This window comes from Trachurus trachurus (assembly GCF_905171665.1).
Source record: "Trachurus trachurus genome assembly, chromosome: 19".
Classification (NCBI taxonomy): Eukaryota; Metazoa; Chordata; class Actinopteri; order Carangiformes; family Carangidae; genus Trachurus; species Trachurus trachurus.
Genome location: NC_139913.1, coordinates 16,418,803 through 16,439,879, shown reverse-complemented (window position 1 = coordinate 16,439,879; position 21,077 = coordinate 16,418,803). Strand labels below are relative to the sequence as shown.

General features: G+C 42.5%; 1 protein-coding gene across 1 annotated transcript in view; it reads left to right on the top strand.

Moving 5' to 3' along the window:
* The window catches only part of cacna1g (calcium channel, voltage-dependent, T type, alpha 1G subunit), a gene marked incomplete at both ends in the record, with an annotated part of 226,149 nt that overhangs the window by 193,672 nt on the left and 11,400 nt on the right, over positions 1-21,077 (top strand). Inside the window, 7 exons of the mRNA XM_083994227.1 lie at positions 10,532-10,683; positions 11,642-11,751; positions 14,019-14,152; positions 16,085-16,155; positions 17,107-17,185; positions 17,570-17,691; positions 18,484-18,897. Coding sequence (XP_083850353.1) covers positions 10,532-10,683; positions 11,642-11,751; positions 14,019-14,152; positions 16,085-16,155; positions 17,107-17,185; positions 17,570-17,691; positions 18,484-18,897 — 1,082 coding nt within the window. The remainder of the gene's footprint in view (positions 1-10,531; positions 10,684-11,641; positions 11,752-14,018; positions 14,153-16,084; positions 16,156-17,106; positions 17,186-17,569; positions 17,692-18,483; positions 18,898-21,077) is intronic.

The window sequence follows — 21,077 nt, the reverse complement described above, 5'->3', positions numbered from 1 at the left end:
AGGGGTTGTAAAAAACAAAACAAAAACTAACAGAAAATGCAAGGATAGTTACCAATAGGCTACAGGTGATTATCTCAAAGTGTGTCACCAGAGGGGAGAACTGATGTATATTTAATATTTTCCTTAGCTGTGAATGTGAGAATGCTCGGAGCATGTTGTACAGTATGTTCCCCCGTGTGCGTAGGATACGAGTTAGAATTGCTGGTTGTCAGTTTGCATTTGTATGTTTGTGCTGTACAAGCGTTCCTCCGAGTCAGGCCGAGAGAACTGCGGCTCCGCCACATTAACAGATGGACCCTCAGCCTCCCAGACAGGCTGAGCAGATCAACACTGTAGCCCAAGCAGCACTGACTGGGTCAGCCCCCACATGAATTCACTCACCATAACACTCTGTCATCACCTCTCACCCCAAACAGTCATCTCATCAAGAGGTGCGAGTGAGTTGACTAAATGATTTATACAGCTCACCTAAGTAATACAGAGAAGGCTTACTCTATGTCGCCTTGTGACTTCCGGCCTGCGGCCTGTCTGTGTGGTGATTTCCAAGACTGTCACGCATGAATTCAATCATTTAGTTATTTTTGGCCACAGATGTTTTGACCCTCTCTCCCCTTCTGTTGGTGGTCTCTTGTTGCTTTGGAAACGCACATATTTAAGAGCCCATCGCCAGCGGTGCAAACCAAAATAGTAAGACCACCTCTTTCCTGCGGGTCCATTTTCAAGTGCGGCATGTATTGAAGCAGCACTGATTCCTACAGCTTTCTGTAAATCAGCCTCCCACTCTGAGAACAGCAGCAGCTCTTCCCTGCTGTGTTTTTTTTTCTCCCCTCGGTTTGTGCATGTTACCAAGCTAACTGCATAGTCAGCTACTGCAATAGAAGCACAACCATAAGGGTGGCCTGCGGAGTTTTTAATAAACAAACAAATGCATTTCCTTCCTCTTGAAATATTGTGGGAAGAATTAGCTTTCCTGGCGTTTGCTAACACGTAACTGGATTTCTTGGTCAGTGACAATAGCCCAACTGTAGATCAGTGGAGTGGTGGTGGGAAACTATTGGCAGGACTGTGCATGACATCACCCATGTGCGTGTGTGGTGAAATACACATGCACAACATTGCCCCATAGCACTGATGCAGGTCAAACAGTCATTATTGATGGGTCAAAAACGTACAATTAAACATATCTCAATATAATAATAATAATAATAATAATAATAATAATAATAATAATAATAATAATAATAATAATAATAATAATAATAATAATAATAATAATAAATAACAAGAAGAATAGCAAAGGAATAGTCTTTCAGATTTACCCATGTATAGCTCAGGCAGTGTCTTAATAAAGTAGTTCAGTTTATCAAACCTAAAGTTATTAATTCTGTCAGTTTAACATTTTTACATGGAACAGAGTGATGATGTAGGCTAACAAAAATGCATGTACAGTGTGTATATACTGTATAGATAGATAGATAGATAGATAGATAGATAGATAGATAGATAGATAGATAGATAGATAGATAGATAGATAGATAGATAGATATTGCATAATGTTTTATGAGGATGGAAATACATTCCACAAGTTTATTATTACCATAAAGATACAAATAGTGCTTTCAAAAATGAGCTGCTTCCAATTGTAAGACTTCATCATCATAGCTCATCATAGTAAAAACACAATTTTGACACTTTAATAACACAGGAATCCAGGTCAGATCCACCACAGCACGTGTATCATTATTATATATCATATAATGGAAGTCACTAAATCTTGCGCCAGTCAGATTTAATGTAAGAAGTATTTCTGTTTCGTGGATATTGGTTTTCCCCTTTGCAGCAATATAAGCTTAGAACTACACAGGTAAAGTCGGCCATAGCTGATGTGGACAATGTGACTGTTGTACTCTCTGTGTAGGTTCATAAATCCTCATCACCTTGTGGTTGGTATAAACAAAGTCATCTCCTATGTTGTGGTGTTAATCTTTGTTATCAGTTCACGGCCAGCAGTCAACCACAAGACAAGGATAATAGAATCATCCGCTCACACGTCGTTTATTCACACTCACATACACGGTGGCGTCGGAAAACTTAAGCGTGGGTATATGCAAAGCAGCCCGGCTTTCCAGTAAAAGCCGTGCTTCATCTATCAGCTCGTACACACACACAGACATACAAAGAGACACACAAACCCAGCTGGTGCCACTCTTTTCTCGCTGTATCTGGGTCAGAGCTAACAGAGATGAATGCAACAGAAGTTTCACATTGCCCCTCTTTTTTTCGTCAATTCCACAATTGTATAAAATGTAATTAATAACAGCAGTCTTTTAGGAAGATGAAGAGAGCTGAGAGAAAAAGAAAATCTCAGAGAGGAAGAAGAGAGAGGGAGGAACAGAAGAGGAGTGAAAAGTGAGTGTGACACACCTTGGCAGGAAGTCTCAGAGATGGAGCTCAGGGGGTGTAAAGGTTTGATGCCACAAGGTGTAGGTAGCAGTGTTAAGTAAAGTGTTATATGTGATGAATCTTTCATAAGTTTTGGGGGTTAGCGGCGACGGGATGCTATTTTTCTACAAGTGCTTCTGGGTGTCCCGGAGGGTGTTTGTCTAGGTTTCCTGATGTTACGTACCCTACTTTTCGCCCACCAGCTGACATCCCAAACTGAAAAAAAAGTGGAGTCAGACTCAACCACATGATGTATTCATACTTCACCCAGTAAACTACCTAATGAAGCTTATTTGCCTCCTGGAAACATTTAATATATTAGTTCATCCATCAGTCTGGACCCATGAATGACTAATGGTGTGTTGGATAGGTGATAACGCAAACTGATGGATTGTTGATAAGCCACAGAAGGAAAATCAAAACTAATATAACGAGTAATAAAACTCATTTATTTCCACAAAATGTATGTTAAAACATTAATAATTGCCTCCACTCCCGTGAAAGAACACGCAATAATTACTTCGTTTGACCGAAAAGCTGCAAGTAATTTGTGGCAAGAAAAGCTGCCCCCCCAACAACACTCACCATGAATGTTTCATGTTGGAAACTTTCTCAATGAATATTTCATCAACAGAAATGTCAAGAAGAGAGCAGCATGGAGCAGAGTGGCAGACAGCCTCGTACTGTAGTGCTGCCTGCTGCCGGCTGCACTGAATGTCATGATTAAACAGACATGAGGTTGAGTTTTTCCTTACTCCTCCCAAAGCAGAGAAATTCCCAGTGCAGTGGTGCAAAACTAAAAGCTGCATCTTAACCTTTGAGTGACTGTGCACATGTCACATATTCAATAACAGACATGCAGTGCAAATGTTCAAATGCAAATAAGCTTGTTAGGATCCGGCTCTGTTTGTAAGGGGATGAAGGGAAGTAACATAAAGAAACTAGATATAAATAGGTTAATGATTTGTATGGTGGGGGTTATAAGTTTAGAAAAGTGTCAGAAAAAGCAAACTAAGGGACGGGAACAGGGGAAAACAAAGAACAGAAGAGACTCAACCTTAACAGGGAGCAATCATAAGCAAACTAAAAGATTATATTACAAAATTAAAGGGGAACTATGCAAGTCTGGTCACTTTTCCACTGTTTTGCTAACCCTCCCCCTGGCCATGTGCATTTATTTTCAACGAAGCCGGTGAGAAATCAGTCCATGGGGTGGTGGATATCATTATTTATCACACAATGTTACGGTGTGTATAGTCTTATCTGTCATAAACGAGATTACGGGTTACTGGGTGTGTTTGGGTCGTGGTGCCACCGAGATGAGAGCTTGGACAACGGGTTGGAGGCTCTGATCTTACAAGGTTGGTTTTCAGCCAAGAGATGCTAGGTGGAAGGCAGAGAGCCTCCATTCTCCCTGTAGCAAGTTATAGGCCATTTATTTAACTATCACAATGACTCCAAAGCTGTTTAACTATGGTAAAAATTGTGCATAGTTCCTCTTTAAATGGTAATTAAGCAGCACTCCTGTTCCTATTCTGCAAACTTATGTTAATAATCACAAAAGAAAACACAATCCAGATCCATGATCTTAGGAGCTAGTCGTCACATCTGCCACACCAATCAGCAACAGCCAATCAAATGTTGGTGGTAGCACAGCCTGTTTTTACATACAAAATGTTGGCAATTAACACAGGAGGGGATCATACATTTAAACTTTGCCAAATAGCCCCAAACACAAAGTATAACAGTTTTTGCAGCTATTTGTGGACAAGATAAATTATAAGATACAGTAAACACATGAAAGCTAATGCAATTTATGTCAATCCATACAACATTTCTCAAGACATGTCCCTCAAAAGTGCAAGTCAGAAAATCAAGTCATGAGGATTCGTCTTACAAACACGCAAACGTCTGTGGCGGTCTGCTGAGTAGATGTTAGATATTTCACTGGATATTTAAAAATCATAACCTGCTGGTAGCACTTGTTAAAAAGTCAGGGGATCACTCAGTCATTCAGATTCATCCTGGGAGCACAGCGTATATCAGCTTTCATGGCAATTCATCCAATTCACTGAGAAAATGTCAGACTCCAGGTGCCGCAGGAAAAAGTCAGCGGACGAGAGAAGTAAGTGAATGATTTTCTGTACAAAATCTTTCTTTGAAATATTGTTTTAATTATAATATAGTACAGACAGTAAGTGCTGAGCTATTTTAGTTTTTTACCAAAGTGATGAATGGACCAACCGACGGGCTGCCATTGCCGTGCTCATAGCCATGCTGCCATAGCTACAGTAAGGAGTGGTCAAAGGCAATAAGCAGATGGTCATGTAGTGGTGTATGCTGTCAATAAGGGTTCAGTGGCAACATCTCCCTTTACCTCATCTGCCTGTGGTGGAAATTTTGAAGTTTTCCTTATTCTCTTTATTTTGTTAGACTACTAGTGTTTAACTGCTGAGGAACTATGATCTGATAACTACATGAATGGAGTGTGGACAGCCTGCTGGACATGTGATAACCCTGTGAGAGGTGCTGTATGTAAATGCCTGGAAGAGCATCATGGGAAACCTTTGTTGATTACTTTATTGCCAGTTTGTCACCTGTCCTGTGATTTTGAGGTGATTGCCAGAGGCTTAAAAGTCGGTATAAGAATCACAACCCTGAGCTACCTGCCTGCCATGTGGTTCTGTGTTGTGTCCTTCTCGATAGAGAATTAAATCTGTGCGCATGGTATTACTTTGGTCTTGTTTTTTGACTCCCAACAGGTAGACATACATTTTTCGCAACATGCCCCTTCTATGTAAATGAGCATAAGTGTGTATTTTAATCTGATGGATTTCGGTTGCCATGTTTGTACAGGAATTACCTGCACATCCATGTTCTGTTGCCTTCTAGTCTAGATGTTGTTCAGTAGATGTATCTGCTCCTTTCTGCCTCGACACTGGATGTTGTAGTGAACAGAGACAAGCAGTCATCACTGATCGTAGCTATACATCATGTGTATTCTCTGTCGCTATGGCGAAAAGGCTAAACCGCCGCGTCATCCCGCTGTTACAAAGCGTGCCATCGGTCTGTACCTCGTCATCACTGTTATCCCTGTTGCTCCGCCCCTCCACTCATGCCGTCCAATCGCTTGCCTTCACCATTCAGTCCCCCATTTCAATTGGTCCATCCTGCTCAAGTATGACTCAGAAAGAGGTGTGTCAGTCTACCATGTGAACCAGCACAATGTGTTTGTATGTGAGTGTGTGTGTGTGTGTATGTGTGTGCGTGTCAAAGAGTGTGGATGAGTGTGTGTGGTATCATGCCCTGTCATTTTGAATGATGTCATGTTTTCTTTTCTTTGTCTTTTTTTTTTCTTCTGGACTCGTCCAGTTGCTCTGCTGCTCCTCTGTTAATTCCCAGTTTGATCCATTTCTCTTTTTTATCTTCTCTGTGTTTACTCTTTTATTTGTGTCTCTTTCTCTCTGGCTTTGATGTTTAATCAAGACAGCAGAGCATTCAGGAATTCCAGTGGAATATTTTCTTGATTGTTTTACAGTATTTGTTTATGTTGACAGCTGTTTTGTGTGTTTTTTTTATTTTTTAGACTCAGTATTTGCCAGATTCCAAAATTGGACAACCAGTCCCTGACACTGAACATTGACACATTTTTCCCTGGCAGACACTGAGTCTCAAGGTTTACTACCAAGCCATTCACCATGAAGGACAGGGGCATAAAAGCAGCCGCCGCATCCCACCAAACTGCTGCTTCTGAAATGTGAAAGAATAAATATCTCTCTCTGACATTTTAGTCATTTCCATACATGCTTTTACCTGATGCACCGTTGCTGCTTTTAGAGCCCGTGCCCTGCTCTTCATTCTTTTCATCATCCAGGGTCCAACCTATAAGTCTCCTTTCATCTTTACATTCTGTCCATTCCCTCCACTTCACCCATATCTGCTCAAACCCCCCAATAGTCTGATCATCTGTAAATCTCTGATGGAAATACCACATTCAAAAAGCCTCCAGACATGTTCATATAAGACAGAGCAAAACAGCAGCCATTGCACCAATGAATTAAAAGCCATAGAAGTGTCTCATAACGTCTTGAGATTCACGGTCACGGCCATGTTTTCATCAGAGTAGCCGGCACAACATCCCCTCCACTTTCACAAACTGCCGTAGACACCTTTCACTCGATCCCCACATTCTGGACTGAACTGTGTTCCCGACCCATACTCAGCATATCTGATCCAACCCAACCTGCACTCACCCACACGGTCACAGTTGAACCATAGTGCTGTGCTGTGGTGTTCTTGCTCATCGGTCCCACAAAGCCAAGGACCCTTACTGTGTCTGTATTTCCCAACAAAGACCGCCTCGGAAATGTATCGATTATGTTTTTGAGCGTGGCCGCGTCCAAAAGCAACTCCCAGGGCAACATCCTCACTCCCTTTAGAGCTGTCACGCACAAAGGTGGTGGTGATGGCAGACATGCACGAAGAGGAAGGTGAGTGCGCTGAAAGGCACCAGGAGTGATAATGTCTTGGGGTTGTTTTTGGACAGGGAATTCTTTGTCTTTTTTTATGTCTTTCCTTCTTTTTCTCTGTCAGATCTCAGGTAGATTTTCAACAGGGGTTTTAGATCTCACATCTCAAGAGTGAGTCAAGTTGTTCAGGAGATCTAAAACTGAGTGTCCACTAGATGTGGCTGCTAACTGTACTTGTTCTATTTAAGATCTGAGTTAGTCACAGAAATGTTTCAGTGTCAGTTTGTGTTCTTCAGCAGTCACAGTTTGGACATAGTGGAGAGGTGTTTTGATGACAGTTTAATGTTGTACAAGCACAAATAATAGATTTGGTAACAGATGCTTTGTGGCTCTACTTTGTTAAATTACTGAACAGCCTCAAACTATGCTTGTGCATATAGATAGTGGTAGTTTCTAGCTCTGCAGTCACAAAAAGTCACTTTCATAACAGGAACTGTATTCCTGAATGAAATGAAATCACATAACTGAATTTTAATGGGTCAGTTGTTAATAATTTAGGTATTTACATTCTTCAGCAATAAAGCTTAAGAAAGCTGAAGAAAAGAAAGAGCCACAAGTTGACAGTATAGTGGCTGCAGCTAGATCCAGTGGACACTGGAAAAGTGCAAATTAAGGATCCATGGAGACCCAACATTAACAGCCTAGCTCGTCTCTGTTGGGTCACCACCACCTTAATGTATTCTATTTGGGACATACAACAAAACAAACTTTATCTTAAGCTTTGCAACCAACATAATGAGATCTAAGGCCCCATGAGATGATCTCCTGAATGATCTGTTAATGAACAAAGAATCTGTGTCAGATGTTAGGATGGAGATGCAGAGAGAGGGTATCGTGACCTTTATGGAGATGTTTTTCAGGTTTTGTTCCCTTTCAAAATAATGTGAGACCCAGAAGAAGCTATACCTGCTGCATCAGTGAAGGACGGGGACACAATCCCCCATTAACAACAGCTCTCCATGTTTTTATGAAGAGCAGAAGAGAACAGTGGAAGTGAGAGCAGCAGTTCAGACAGTTCCTAAATTATCACCCTGTCCTCTGTCACTTCATTCCCCTCTGTCTTCTTTTGAGACCAGTTGAGCTTTAGTCAAAAGGTCTCTGTCTTTCTTATTCCTTCCATTTTATCTTATCCCCTGATGTCTTTTTAGGCGTAGCCGTCCCTGTACCATCCATAATATTGAGGGCAGTGCTTAATTATGTCTCAAAGGGAGGGAGATAGTGAAACAATCTAACAAACCCATTTCAGCTATCCAATATTAATTGATTTTTGCTGGCATTGAATTTGAATACATGTATTTCACAGTAGAGCAAGGATACTGTTGGATAGCATGGGGAAAGAATCAGTTGTATAGAAGAAATGTATAGATGAAGGAGGGAGTATAGAAGAGGAGGTGAAACAGAGGAACCCTGTCAAAATGTTGTTTGCTCATCCAAGGATGATAGATGATTGCATAAATAGGAACTCAAAGCCGACCCAAGTTGTTCCATTTCACAAGGGCTGCGCCGAACTACACAGAGGACATTCAAAGACATGTGCTCAGACACTTTAAATCTGCTTTATCAATGTCTACTTAGTGGGACGTATGGTGATATACTGTATAGAAAAAGCAGCTGATAAGAGGAGGGAGCATTCGTGCAGAGACGATTCTAGGACCTGAAGTACAAAAAGGAAAACAGGATGTCAACCTGTTTTAGTGCATTTATTTGAAAAGCACACTAGAAGCCCCATTATTTTCACTTCCTGACACGCACATCACCGTAGGAGTCAGATCCCAACATTGGCTGCACTGTTGTTCAACCAGCAGCTCTCAGCACTCGGGTTCATCTCCCCCGTCGTCAACGTCAATAATTACCAGCAGGCAGAATTATTAGAGATGACCCTGAGCACAAATATAGAGTAATTAACTTGAAGGCACTCAGTGGAGTACGGATCTCTACTCAACCACTACTGTCCAACCTGCTGTAGGCAGAGCCAGAATGGAATCAGTTCATTTCAGGTTATCATTGAATCCAGGATAGTTTTTGTACCAAATCCGAAGAAATTTCTTTAAGGCATTCCTGGTACTGTTGATAAGAAAAACCACAGAGACAAACAGGGAACCTGAATCCAGTTGTGGTTATTGCAGCAGCCGAGGCATAATGATATGTAACAATTTTGACATTATAGGAAATTGTAGTCTGACATCAAGCTCAGTTTTTGACCCATTACAGTACAGGTCATTTCAACCACCTCAGTGCATTTTTATCTGACTTTTACATGTGTGTGCCTGCTGTTAATTCAGCCTGGGCCATGATCTGGCTGCCATGTTTAAAATTTGAATTTGTGGTAATTTGATTTTTTTGGGGGGATGTTTAAGTTTCAGATTTCATTTCACTGAGGAAAAGTGTCATAATAAAGGCATTGTCAAACTAGTAATAATTTTGACCTGGTGTCTACGGGGTAGCCAATATTGGTGCTTTATCGACATGAAATCCCAAATAGGTTCATTGTTTTTAATGTAGTAAGAATGCAGCTTGTATGATTCAGAGATTTATGATTTCAATCATAAAAGTTGCAGATATTCAAACAGGGCACCCTATAGGAACTATGTACGGTAGACACATACACTTACTGTATAGGAATTATCCCACTCCGGCATAGCTGCAGCCCCACAAGCACACCTGATTGGGCAGGGAGTTGTTCAGAGCTCTGTTAACAACACCCAAAGGACTTTTGCCTTTTGGGTGTGTGTTGGTGTGTGTGTGTGTGTGTGTGTGTTATTGCCTTTTCTGTGTGACCCCTCCTCCTCTCCTTCACTGATGGAGTGGTACGGTGATAGAAAGAGCGAGCTTTCTCTCTGCTTCTCATCCTAACTCTCGGCCCATCCGTTCCTCCCCTGGATGGGAGAAAAAGGAACAAAGTGTTGGGTGATTTTTCTAAAACTTTTTTCCTGTGTTATGTTCTTTTCCCAAGACAAGGGAGGTGGGGAGAGATAAGGGGAGGCTGAGTCACGTGACAGTCAGACAGACAGACAGAGAGAAAGAGGGATGGCCAATTCTCTAGCCCAAAATATCCTGCCAGCACAGCAGGCTTCTCTATGGAGTCTGTCACGTACACACACTTAGTAATGCTTTTTATCTTCCATCACACTCTGAGAGAGTTAATTTAAATAATTGTTGATCAGAGGAGAGGAGATTTGATTTGATTAGTCATGACTGCAGCCCACAGGAGGGCTTGGCTGGAGTCTCTCTCTCTGTCCATTATCTGATCTGCCTTCCCCTTTTGCAATCTCTTCACATCTCCTTTCTTGTTCTTGGGAGTCAACCACAGTGATTGTTTAGAACATGTTAATGTGCACAGGTAGGTGTCGTCGTGTTGCACTAACCAGCTTTTCTTATGCAGCCTCCGCTCGTCCCTGCAGCAGGTGCACTGTACAGAGTCCCGGTATATTACCTCCTATCTCACTTTTTGAACCCCCCCTCCCCCTCCTCCTCCTGCCCCCACCATCCCCTCCCTCCCCCCGTCCTCCTCCTCCACCACCACCACCACCACCACCACCACTACTTCCAACTTCCAACAGAAGCTCAGAGTAAGCCCTACTTCTCCGATTACTCCCCCACCCGTCGGCTCATCCACACGATATGCACCAGCCAATACCTGGACTTGTTCATCACCATCGTCATTGGGCTCAACGTGATCACCATGTCCATGGAACACTACCAGCAGCCCAAGGTCAGATTGTCGGGGAGGAAGGTGGGGAAATGACGGGCTCAATTTGCACTTCAAAGAAAACCTGGACTGTTAGTCGTTTAAAAACTCATTTTCACACGGCAGCACCCTCCTTCTGCAGTGAGTGACATGTTGAAACATTAGTCACTTGCATAGTATCGTTTAACTTCTCTTTAGCTGCAGTTTTTCTTTTTAATTCAGTCAGTGAGACGTGGCCAGTTTACTGTTTGAGTCATAGAGCTTGTCATAATTCTCACTGCTATCATAAAACAGTGATTTAGTGACTATATGGTTAGAATCCGATTGATTTCAATACTTTAAACCCTGAGGAGCAGTTGAAACAAATGTAGGATGGCAGTGTAGAATAGGCTGAAAGGTAGAATAAAAGTTAGTGGACTGGAACAAGATGTGAAGTTTGTAAGATTAAGCAAAATCCCCACTGGCCACCATTTTCTCATGTTTCTGTGCTAAGACGTGTTTTTATATGCAGATAGGCTCTGTGCAGAAATGTTTGAGCACTTTGGTACGAATGGCCTTTTCACAGAGACAGAGGGAGGGAGGAGAGGAGGGCAATGTGAGTGGTCTATTAGTGGAAAGGCTAATTCTGGAGAGGAGGACAAAGTTTAGAACATGAGCTATTTGGTATTTCATGCAAAAATTGTACAATGCGGAAAGTGCAAATTATACAGTATATTTCCAGCACGTAGCAAAAAATATCCACCATCACAGACCCATTTATTCTAATAGAGTCAAGTAGAAAGAGAGTTCCTATTAAAATCTGAAGAAATAACAATACGGTGAGATCATTTCATTTGTTTTCAGTGCAATTTTCATCACCTTTTAATAAAAGACTGATGGTGAAAGCTACAGATTACTCTGGTAGGAGTACAGCATATCCAGTGCAGCGTTCACTGACCTGTTAAAATGGGTACTGTACTCACGATTTCTCTGATATCCCCAGGAGTTGGAGGAGGCACTGAAAATCTGTAACTACATCTTCACCCTCATCTTTGTTTTGGAGTCCGTCTTCAAGCTGGTGGCCTTCGGTTTCCGGCGCTTCTTCAAGGACAAGTCAGTATTTCAATAACCGCCTCCCAACCTGACCTTTCCTGAGTGTCTCTACCTCACATCTAACAGAGATCCTGAGTAAACGTTTACCTCCAGGTTTTAGGTTTTTGACATTTTAGTGGGCATGATATTCTAATAGATTGGCGGTTAAAGGTACCATTCTTTAACCTCTGAGTCATGTGGAAACTCTGAGGCAGTGTTCAGGGAGATTAAGTGAACTTTTTCAGCGTGCTCTAGAGCATGGTTCTCAGCGAGGCCTGTATGAATACAAACGGCCTTGTTAAAGACCCATAAAAGATGCTGCCTTAGATGATTTCATAGCTTTGAAATCTCTGGCTCCCTGTTGAGAACCACAGAATAATGCAACAGCACAAATGTAAACTAGTGCAGATCACATATACATGAATAAACACTAACGCACACCGAGGGCTCCGTGATGGCCGTTCTTTTGCCAGAGTAGACCATTACCCTGTTTGCATTTGGCAGCAGTCCAGTTTGATATTACCACAGTGCACTCTCACGCATAAAGTAGGTACACACATACAGATCAACACAACATTTGGCCAAGACCCCTGTGACTAATCTAACAATCTCATTGAATTTTAAATTGAATTTCTTTGTGTTTGCTCGTGCACTTTGAGTCTCTAAATGAGAATTTGAATGATACACTATGGAGTGGGCTCAGAGAGAGATACTGTAGAGAGAGAGAGAGAGGGCGGGATGCATGTGGAATTGAAACAATAAGGCAAAGCAGCAGAGCTGCTCAGCGAACACAATGGAGGTGAACGGTGCAGGTCCCCTGTCCCTCAAAACTCATCAAATACACAATCCAACAACTCCAAAACACTCTCATGGAGAAATTGTGACCTGCACATTCACCACACTATGAGATAATAATGTAACATTACGAGATGGAGTTGTTTTCAAGGTAAATGTATAGCCGAAACTACATTCCAGGCTGCTGGGCGGAGTGATTTCAAAAGCACATGTAGTTCTGAGTATTTGCTTCATGTGTTGCAATGTTACAAAATTATACATGATTATTTCATAGCGTGGTGAATGTGCAGGCCACAACTTGTCCACAAGAGTGTTTTGGAGTTGTTGGACTGTGTATTTGATGAGTTTTGAGGGACAGAGGACCTGCACCATTCACCTCCATTGTGTTCGCTGAGCAGCTCACGCCACTGCCCCACGGATCTCAAAACAACATGCACCGATAATTAAAGGTAATGCACCTACCCCTACTGTATGACTATAGGGATTATGGCAATAGGCAAATTTGCCAAAATGTTGAACTATCCCTTTAAATCTGTAATTGTTGCACCATTGGAGTGATCCCTTCTTCTGAGTGTCAAACCTGCAGGCTTGAACGTTTAGAAGTTTGTAGTTTGCTTCCTCATGAAGGACTGCATCTGAATTCTATCATGTATTTTTAATTTCAGTGGCACCAAGTTTTCATGAAAAGGAAAACATGAAATGTGCACCTAAACTGCTGCACTTCTCTTTCCGCATGTCTTTGTTCACTATGTTTCAAAAAGTAATACTTAAACTAATCACACCACACATCTTGCAAATGACAACTAAAGTAATATAGAGATGTTACATAGCAGATAGCGGTCCTTATCTCTTTCTGAGCCTTTCTGAGTGTCTTTGGGCGTGTTTAGCTTAAAATGAGGTTGGATCCGGCAGAGTGTGTTTCTATGGAAGCATAAAGCAATACAGAGGTAGAACTGGACACACCATACATGCACTTGCTCGTATGACATCACTATGATCAGCAGGAGGTTATTTCTTGAAACTCGAGGAAGCTCCTCCAGAGCCCTGATAGATAACATCCGTTGTCAGGTGGGGATGAGTACGAACCATGACGAACAAACTGACGCGTGCACTGGGTGGTGCGCCTTTAAAATCAAATTTAGCTTCACGTCTTTTGATTTTTTGATTTTGTTAAGTCTGTGTGAGGTCATTTTAATTGGTGACTGGATTCAAACCCACACCCAACCAAGTCATGTGACACAAGATCACACCTCACTGCTACAGGAGATGAGTCACTAAAGAGAAATGGATGATGTCAGGGGTTTCAATGAAAAGTGATCTATGTCAGTGTTAGGGACTGATGTGTGTGTGTGTGTGTGTGTGTGTGTGTGTGTGTGTGTGTGTGTGTGTGTGTGTGTGTGTGTGTGTGTGTGTGTGTGTGTGTGTGTGTGTGTGTGTGTGTGTGTGTGTGTGTGTGTGTGTGTGTGTGTGTGTGTGTGTGTGTGTGTGTGTAGGTGGAATCAGCTGGACCTGGCCATCGTGCTGCTGTCCATCATGGGCATCACTCTGGAGGAGATTGAAGTCAACGCTTCACTGCCCATCAACCCCACCATCATCCGCATCATGAGAGTGCTGCGAATCGCACGAGGTATGATCACCTCACTCCTCCCTCTGGATCTATCCACCCATCCCATCTCTGACACACACACACACACACACACACCCTCATTAACTGTACCGTTCTTTTTAAGATGCTTGATAAAACAGCCACATCCCTGGGTCTCCCCTCCCAGTCATTTTTGCATGGCACGTCTCAGCAGGGCTTGAGCAGGGTGTGAGCAGACCAGATGGCACCAAGGAGCACAGTTAGTTGTCACACATAGTTCTGAGAAGAAACAAAGAGATAGAGAGGGATAAAAGAGAGAGAGAAATAGCAGAGGATGGAGGAGAGCCAAGGTGCATTGTGATAGTATGTGAATTAAGCTGTGAGAAACTGAGATTGGAGGGAATCAATGAGAAGTGAGAGGGAAGAGAAAATAAAAAAAGAGGAGGCAGGGATGATGAATAACTCCTGATTCCAAAATAGATTATTCTATGGAAAGAAGTCGCAAAGAGGATCAATTGATATTATAGTTGGGGCTAGAGATGAAGTGAACGAGGAGGAGATAAATGACAACAGGAAAGGTGTGTAGGTGGGAGAGAGAGAGAGAGAGAGAGAGAGAGAGAGAGAGAGAGAGAGAGAGAGAGAGAGAGAGAGAGAGAGAGAGAGAGAGAGAGAGAGAGAGAGAGAGAGAGAGAGAGAGAGAGAGAGAGAGAGAGAGAGAGAGAGAGAGAGAGAGAGAGAGAGAGAGAGAGAGAGAGAGAGAGAGAGAGAGAGAGAGAGAGAGAGAGAGAGAGAGAGAGAGCAGGGTATTTGGAGGCAGAATAAATGATGGAAACGGGCAGAGGAGGTTCAGAATTAGGAGGGGTGAGTTCAAGAGACGGGCTGGATTTAGCCGGAGTGAGAGGAACTGAAGTGCCCATGTGCTCTGGGCTGATTACTGTCCAGGTAATAAAAGATAAGGACTGGAGGTGAGGAAAAGAGGGGGAGAGAGAGAGAGAGGAGATGAGACGGGCAGGAGGGAAGCTCATCTGTTTTGTCTGATTACTGAATGTGTAATAAAAGAAGTAGCAAGGAAGTCATTCTTGATTACTGTCACAGCAGTACCTGGCACACACACGCGCGCTCTTGTGTGTAATATGTGTGTCTGACGCTGCGATTTGGATGCGTGCAGTGGCTGGCTCCTTTTCCACTTGGCATCACCGTACATCTCATATCCCGACTGGATGTAGATGTGATTTAGATAGATTACATTTACACACTGGCTCCAGTGTGGCAGCGTTTTAACCGTCCTCAGAGCCGTTATACAAGCGCCTGTAAAAATTTCTGTTGTTCAAAGATGAATTTTTCTTTCCCATTCACAACTCTCACAACCTTTACAGTGTGTAGTAAAAGAATATCCATCTACAACATACTAATGGCATGTTATGATCCCTTTATTTTATGTATTTCATGTTTTAAAATGAAAACAAGATGTTTGCAGTGACTCTGACTGCCTCCCTGTGCTTGCTAGTGATGTAACAGTATTTTATAGACCGGTACCAATGATAACAAGGTAGTTTATCTGGTCCTGAAGGCCTGGACACAGCAGGATGGAAAACAATGGAAACTGGGTCAAGGATGAGGGGAAACATTAAAATCCAGGCAAAGGTTGCACATAGAGTTTAACTTTGATATGCAAATTTACACTGTTGACATGCTAAGATTTTAAAGAATGTAAATTAACATGAATATGTATTTTTCTCTACATAACCATGTATTTATTATACCTTACCTTTACTTATTATACCAATATGATACCTTATATATTAGCTCTGGTAGACCTCTATTGGTAACCTGTCGCCACACCAGTGATCTCATCAAACTGCAGCTCCAATCAGGAGGATATCATCTCTCTGACAGTTTAATGTCTAATATGAGGTCATAGATTTTCATTGTACTGTTGTTTAAAGATGCTTTTTCCATTTTCTGCCTCCACAGTATTGAAGCTCTTGAAGATGGCGGTGGGGATGAGAGCTTTGCTGGACACTGTTATGCAAGCCCTGCCTCAGGTAAAACACTCAACTCTGCCACATAACATCCACTGAAGCCACGGCTCTCTCACATCCTGACACATCCCACAGAAGCTGTCCCTAAAAACCACATCCCAGAAGCGTCTCTTTTTATGGTGCTCACTCCTCCCAGAGAGCCTCATTTGCATTATTAGCCCCCCCGCAGAGATAGCGAAGTAGATGCAACGTGAGGTTTTTTTTTCTCTGAATCACCGTAGGAGGACTTGGAGGGTGGAGGAGCTGGTGAATTAGAGCAACTTCTGTCATGCTAGGACTGAGTTCTCAGCATTAGATTCTGTCCGGTTGCCATGTGCTGATCATCACTGACAGCAAACCCTGCAGCTTCTCATTACCCAAACCCACATTTGTGTCAAAACTGTGATTCACCCTTGTCCAGCTGCAGGATTACAGTTCCTATTTTCCCTCTCTTACTCCTCTGTCTGCGTCACTCATTCATGGCATTCTCTCATTCACAAGCACGGGGTACAAATAATAAACAAACAGTAAGATTTACCACTCGTTTTCTTTCTGAGTCAGACAAAAGACAGAGAACTGTTGATCATAGATGACGACCGTCTTGGCAGATTTCATCAGCTGTAGCTTGTTTGCTAATGAACCAATTAAGCTAATGTCATCTTAATGACTTGGTTGCAAAATTTGGTTGAGTGGAGTTTTTCAACGTTTCCAGCTGAGAGGCTCATTTTCGAAGAGGTGCTGCACCTGATAGCTGCGTACCTACATCAGCTCAGTGTGGAGCATTGCTATTCAGAGGACGGGGTTCAGAGAGTCAGTTGCCATGGCATGTTTTCTTCCCCTTGCTGCTTTGTCTCAGCCTTTCTTTAATTTTCTCTCTGGAATGAGCTGTTTGTTGTCCCTGTTATTGGTTTATTTTGCCTGGGATTTCTCTCCTCTGACTAATCCCCCCCCTCTCTTCCTGTTGTCTCCCTGCAGGTGGGCAATCTGGGTCTTCTCTTCATGCTTCTCTTCTTTATCTATGCAGCACTGGGAGTGGAGCTGTTTGGTGACTTGAGTAAGCACACATGTCCTGTGCATTGAGGCAGTCAGGAAAAAAACAAAACAGAGGATGCTCATCATACAAAGATTGCAGACACAGACACACACCACACAGGCCGTGCACAGGCATGCACCGAGTGTTTAATTCTCCCCTCTGTGGGTTTAATCTATCTGCTGTTAATTGCATTTGAGAATCCTTTGTTGGAACACCATATTGATCTCTCTAATTGTGGCTCGTAGCTTTCAGAGTAATAAAACAGTACCACAGTTCTCATCATTTCAGTCTGAAGCCCTATGTTCTGACACCTGAAAAAATCCCTCTGTCTTTATCTCAGTCTTGTACTGTCTGGCTCTTCTCTCTTCTTCATTCCCTCCTCTCTCTCCTTCCTTTTCTCCACAGTTTGCGATGAGCTCCACCCATGTGAGGGTCTGGGGCGCTACGCTACGTTTAGAAACTTTGGCATGGCGTTCCTGCTGCTGTTCAGAGTGTCCACCGGAGACAACTGGAACGGCATCATGAAGGTGAATCCAGCACTGCAAGTTTGGGATCCTAAATACCTGCACACACACACACACTGTATGTTCAATCTTTAAAGGAGACATATTATGCCCCTTTTCCACACATTAAAATAGTTCCCAGGTGTCTTAAAGACATATCTGTGACATGCTTTGGTCAAAATGCCCCAAGGATCAAACATCACAGCTCTTTTTTCATCCATTCAAAACAGCCCTGTTCAGAACGGCTGGTTTCAGTGCCTGTCCCTTTAAATGCAAATGAACCACCGCTCGCCCCGCCCCACCCCTTCTACTGGTACCAGGTAGGGGTGGTATTATACAAATTCAAAACCTAGGGAGCCTGCACATTACAGATGTTTTTGTAAATTCTCACATTTTGGGGGCCGGAAGACAAACACCCAAATACATGTTAAAGAGCCTTCAAAAAGTGATATTTCCATAATATGTCCCCTTTAATGTATTCGCCAATGGCACAAGAGGCAGGTTTGGGGGTGATGTGCTGGTATGTCGTCCCTTGGGACAGCCCACCCCCCTTTGTTGAACATGGCTACAAGTCAATGATGTTGGTACTTGATTTCATGGTTATCTGTTACATTAGCCACGGAAATATTGATTGACAGACAACTGCATCTCTAAAGCCAGGGTGCTAGTGTGGCTGTAAACATTGCAAATCGAATGAGATCAGTGTAATCCATGTTTTTGCAACATTATTGTATGTCTTACGTTTGACTGTATTGTGCAGACTGCGTCTAAATCCCTATCAGATGTGCTCATGTATGGTTTTAATGCTTCCTCCAGGACACGTTGAGAGACTGTGGCCGAGACACCAACCCCTGCTACAACACCGTGGTCTCTCCCATCTACTTTGTCTCCTTCGTGCTGACCGCTCAGTTTGTCCTGGTCAACGTGGTCATCGCCGTCCTGATGAAGCACCTGGAGGAGAGCAACAAGGAGGCCAAGGCGGCGGAGAACGAGGCGGAGGCAGAACTGGAGCTGCAGGTGGACGTGGGAGACATGGCGTCCCCGAGGTCGCCCCAGCTGGCACTGGGCATGGACAGGTCCAGTTCTGGGGGTTCACCCTGGAAGTCGGGCGGAGGAGGGGCCAGGGAGCAGGAAAGAGACGGTCTCATGGACTCGCCCACTGCTGATAAAACCAGAGAGTCTCCAAACATCATGGCAGATCCCCCATCATGCCTGGACCCTCCACTGGAGGTATACAATCTTTTTCATGTTGCCTATATGTTAAATGTGTGTCTGTATGACATAGATATGGCCACATGGAGACTTACAAGGTATATTAAGGCGTTCTTATACTTCTGTTATCCAGAGATGGGAACAAGAACTGGCTGTTCAAAGGCCCCCAGGGCTGATTTTTAAAGACCGTGGGATGTTAAATAAATAGATTTCTGGCTTTTTCTTGCTCGATAAAAGTTCTGTCACGTATTCTGTTTCACCAACTCTATTTCTGATGAAAGCTGCAGTGCAAAAGTTCACCTGCATCCCTCTTTCTCTTTCTGACCCTGTCTGAGTGAGGGGTGGGGGCAACACTCTCCATGCAGCACTCACTGCACTCAATGGTGGAGAGATTTAATTGTTGCTGAAATGTTTTTTTTGGAATCACAAGTGATCTCTGGAAACATTCAGTGAAAATTCAGCACATCCATCCTTGGTCCAGGTGTGATTTATATGCTGCAGCCTGCAGCTCATACACAGAGTTAATTACATTAAACACAGTTAGCTGAATTACACAAACAGGTGTTAATGATGGCAGGTAGGTAACCGTTATCCAGCTGATTGTTGTGAATGTGTTCTTAGATTACATCGGAACTGGACAGAACTGTGCAGAAATTAGGTTACAGGTTACTGTAGTGAATCAATGTGTATTACATTTGTTTTACATTTCTGTAATGACAAAATCAGTGGTACATAATGATGATATATTCAGTGCTGGTAAGCTTTATCAAGGATGTCAACTGTTAACATATGAGATCCTAAAGTAATGTTGATTATTTCTTTTTTTCTCCTCTAACAAAATAACGAAAATATCAATAATAGCACTGTTAAAGTGTCGGATCACTGAGCAGTGTCATCCCTGCTCATCAGCCATTTTTGCATCTCTTAAAACACAACTTCAGCTATGTCTGTGTTACTATTAAGTTATACAGTAATTTAAAAATATTGTATTTTACTAAAACCCAAACAGAACAATCAGAATTGGAACTGGCAGTAGTTGAGTTGTACATCACCTTTAATATCAGCTTGTTTGGTTAGGGTGTGTCCACGTGCGTGTTGCTGGGTGTTTGTGATTTTCCTCGACACACTTGTCACATGTACTGTAGGTCACTTTATAGCTACATGTCCTTTTCACAGCGTTGTCTAAGCTCATACTATTATACAGTATAACACATCCAGATAAAGTCTAGGTCACACTGTCCAGTTCTCCCAGCAACATCCTGTGTGATATGACAGATGCTCTGCAGTCACTTCCTGCTGGGGGCCAGGCTGAGATGCTGTTCAGATGACCCCATGTCTCTGGTCATTAATTCTGACCCCAGTCCAAATCATTAGTTAATTCTCAGGCTCACGCTGTGGGACACTGAGCACACCGGGTGGTGTCTGAAATAATGGATTTCTTGGGAGGAATATCTGCTTGTCACTTTCTTAATGTAATAACCGCATCTCATTCGTAAACAAATTACAGTGGATGTGGCCACATTAGGAAACACTAACTGCACAGGCAGGCATCATTTTAAAATTCAAACAGATGCATTTACAGTATGTGCCATGTGTACAAAATCAACCCATATTTGTAAGTGCAGTATATTTTATAAGATAATTTCATGGGTCAGAGAGGTTTTTATTTCAATATTGACTTATTCTTTTAACAGATTATTATGGCTTATTTCAAGTCAGTAATGCATCCACAAAATATAATGGCTCATATCTGATGACCAGAGGTGGGCAAAGAGGAGGCAAATGTTTGGGGCATCTATATAGAAAAGGAGCCTCCAGTGGCCCTTTGTAATGGCACATTTAGCAATGACAACCCCCCAGGTCTCCCATAACGACACTATACAGTGATTCTATACCGTACTATAGATAAAAGATAAAAGTAAAAAGTAAGTAGCTAAAAGATAAAAGATACTACTATACTGTACTATGCTACACTATACTAAGCCATGCTTACAATACTGTAAGCTAACCCTTTATTAAACCCCAAAGGGAAATTCATTAGTGTACTGCAGTGTGCTGTGCTACTACTATACTATACTATACTATACTGTGCTATGCTATGCTATACTATGCTGCTATATACTATACTTTACTGTACTGCACTGCGCTATGTTATGTTATGTTATGTTATGTTATGTTACGCTATACTATACTAGTGT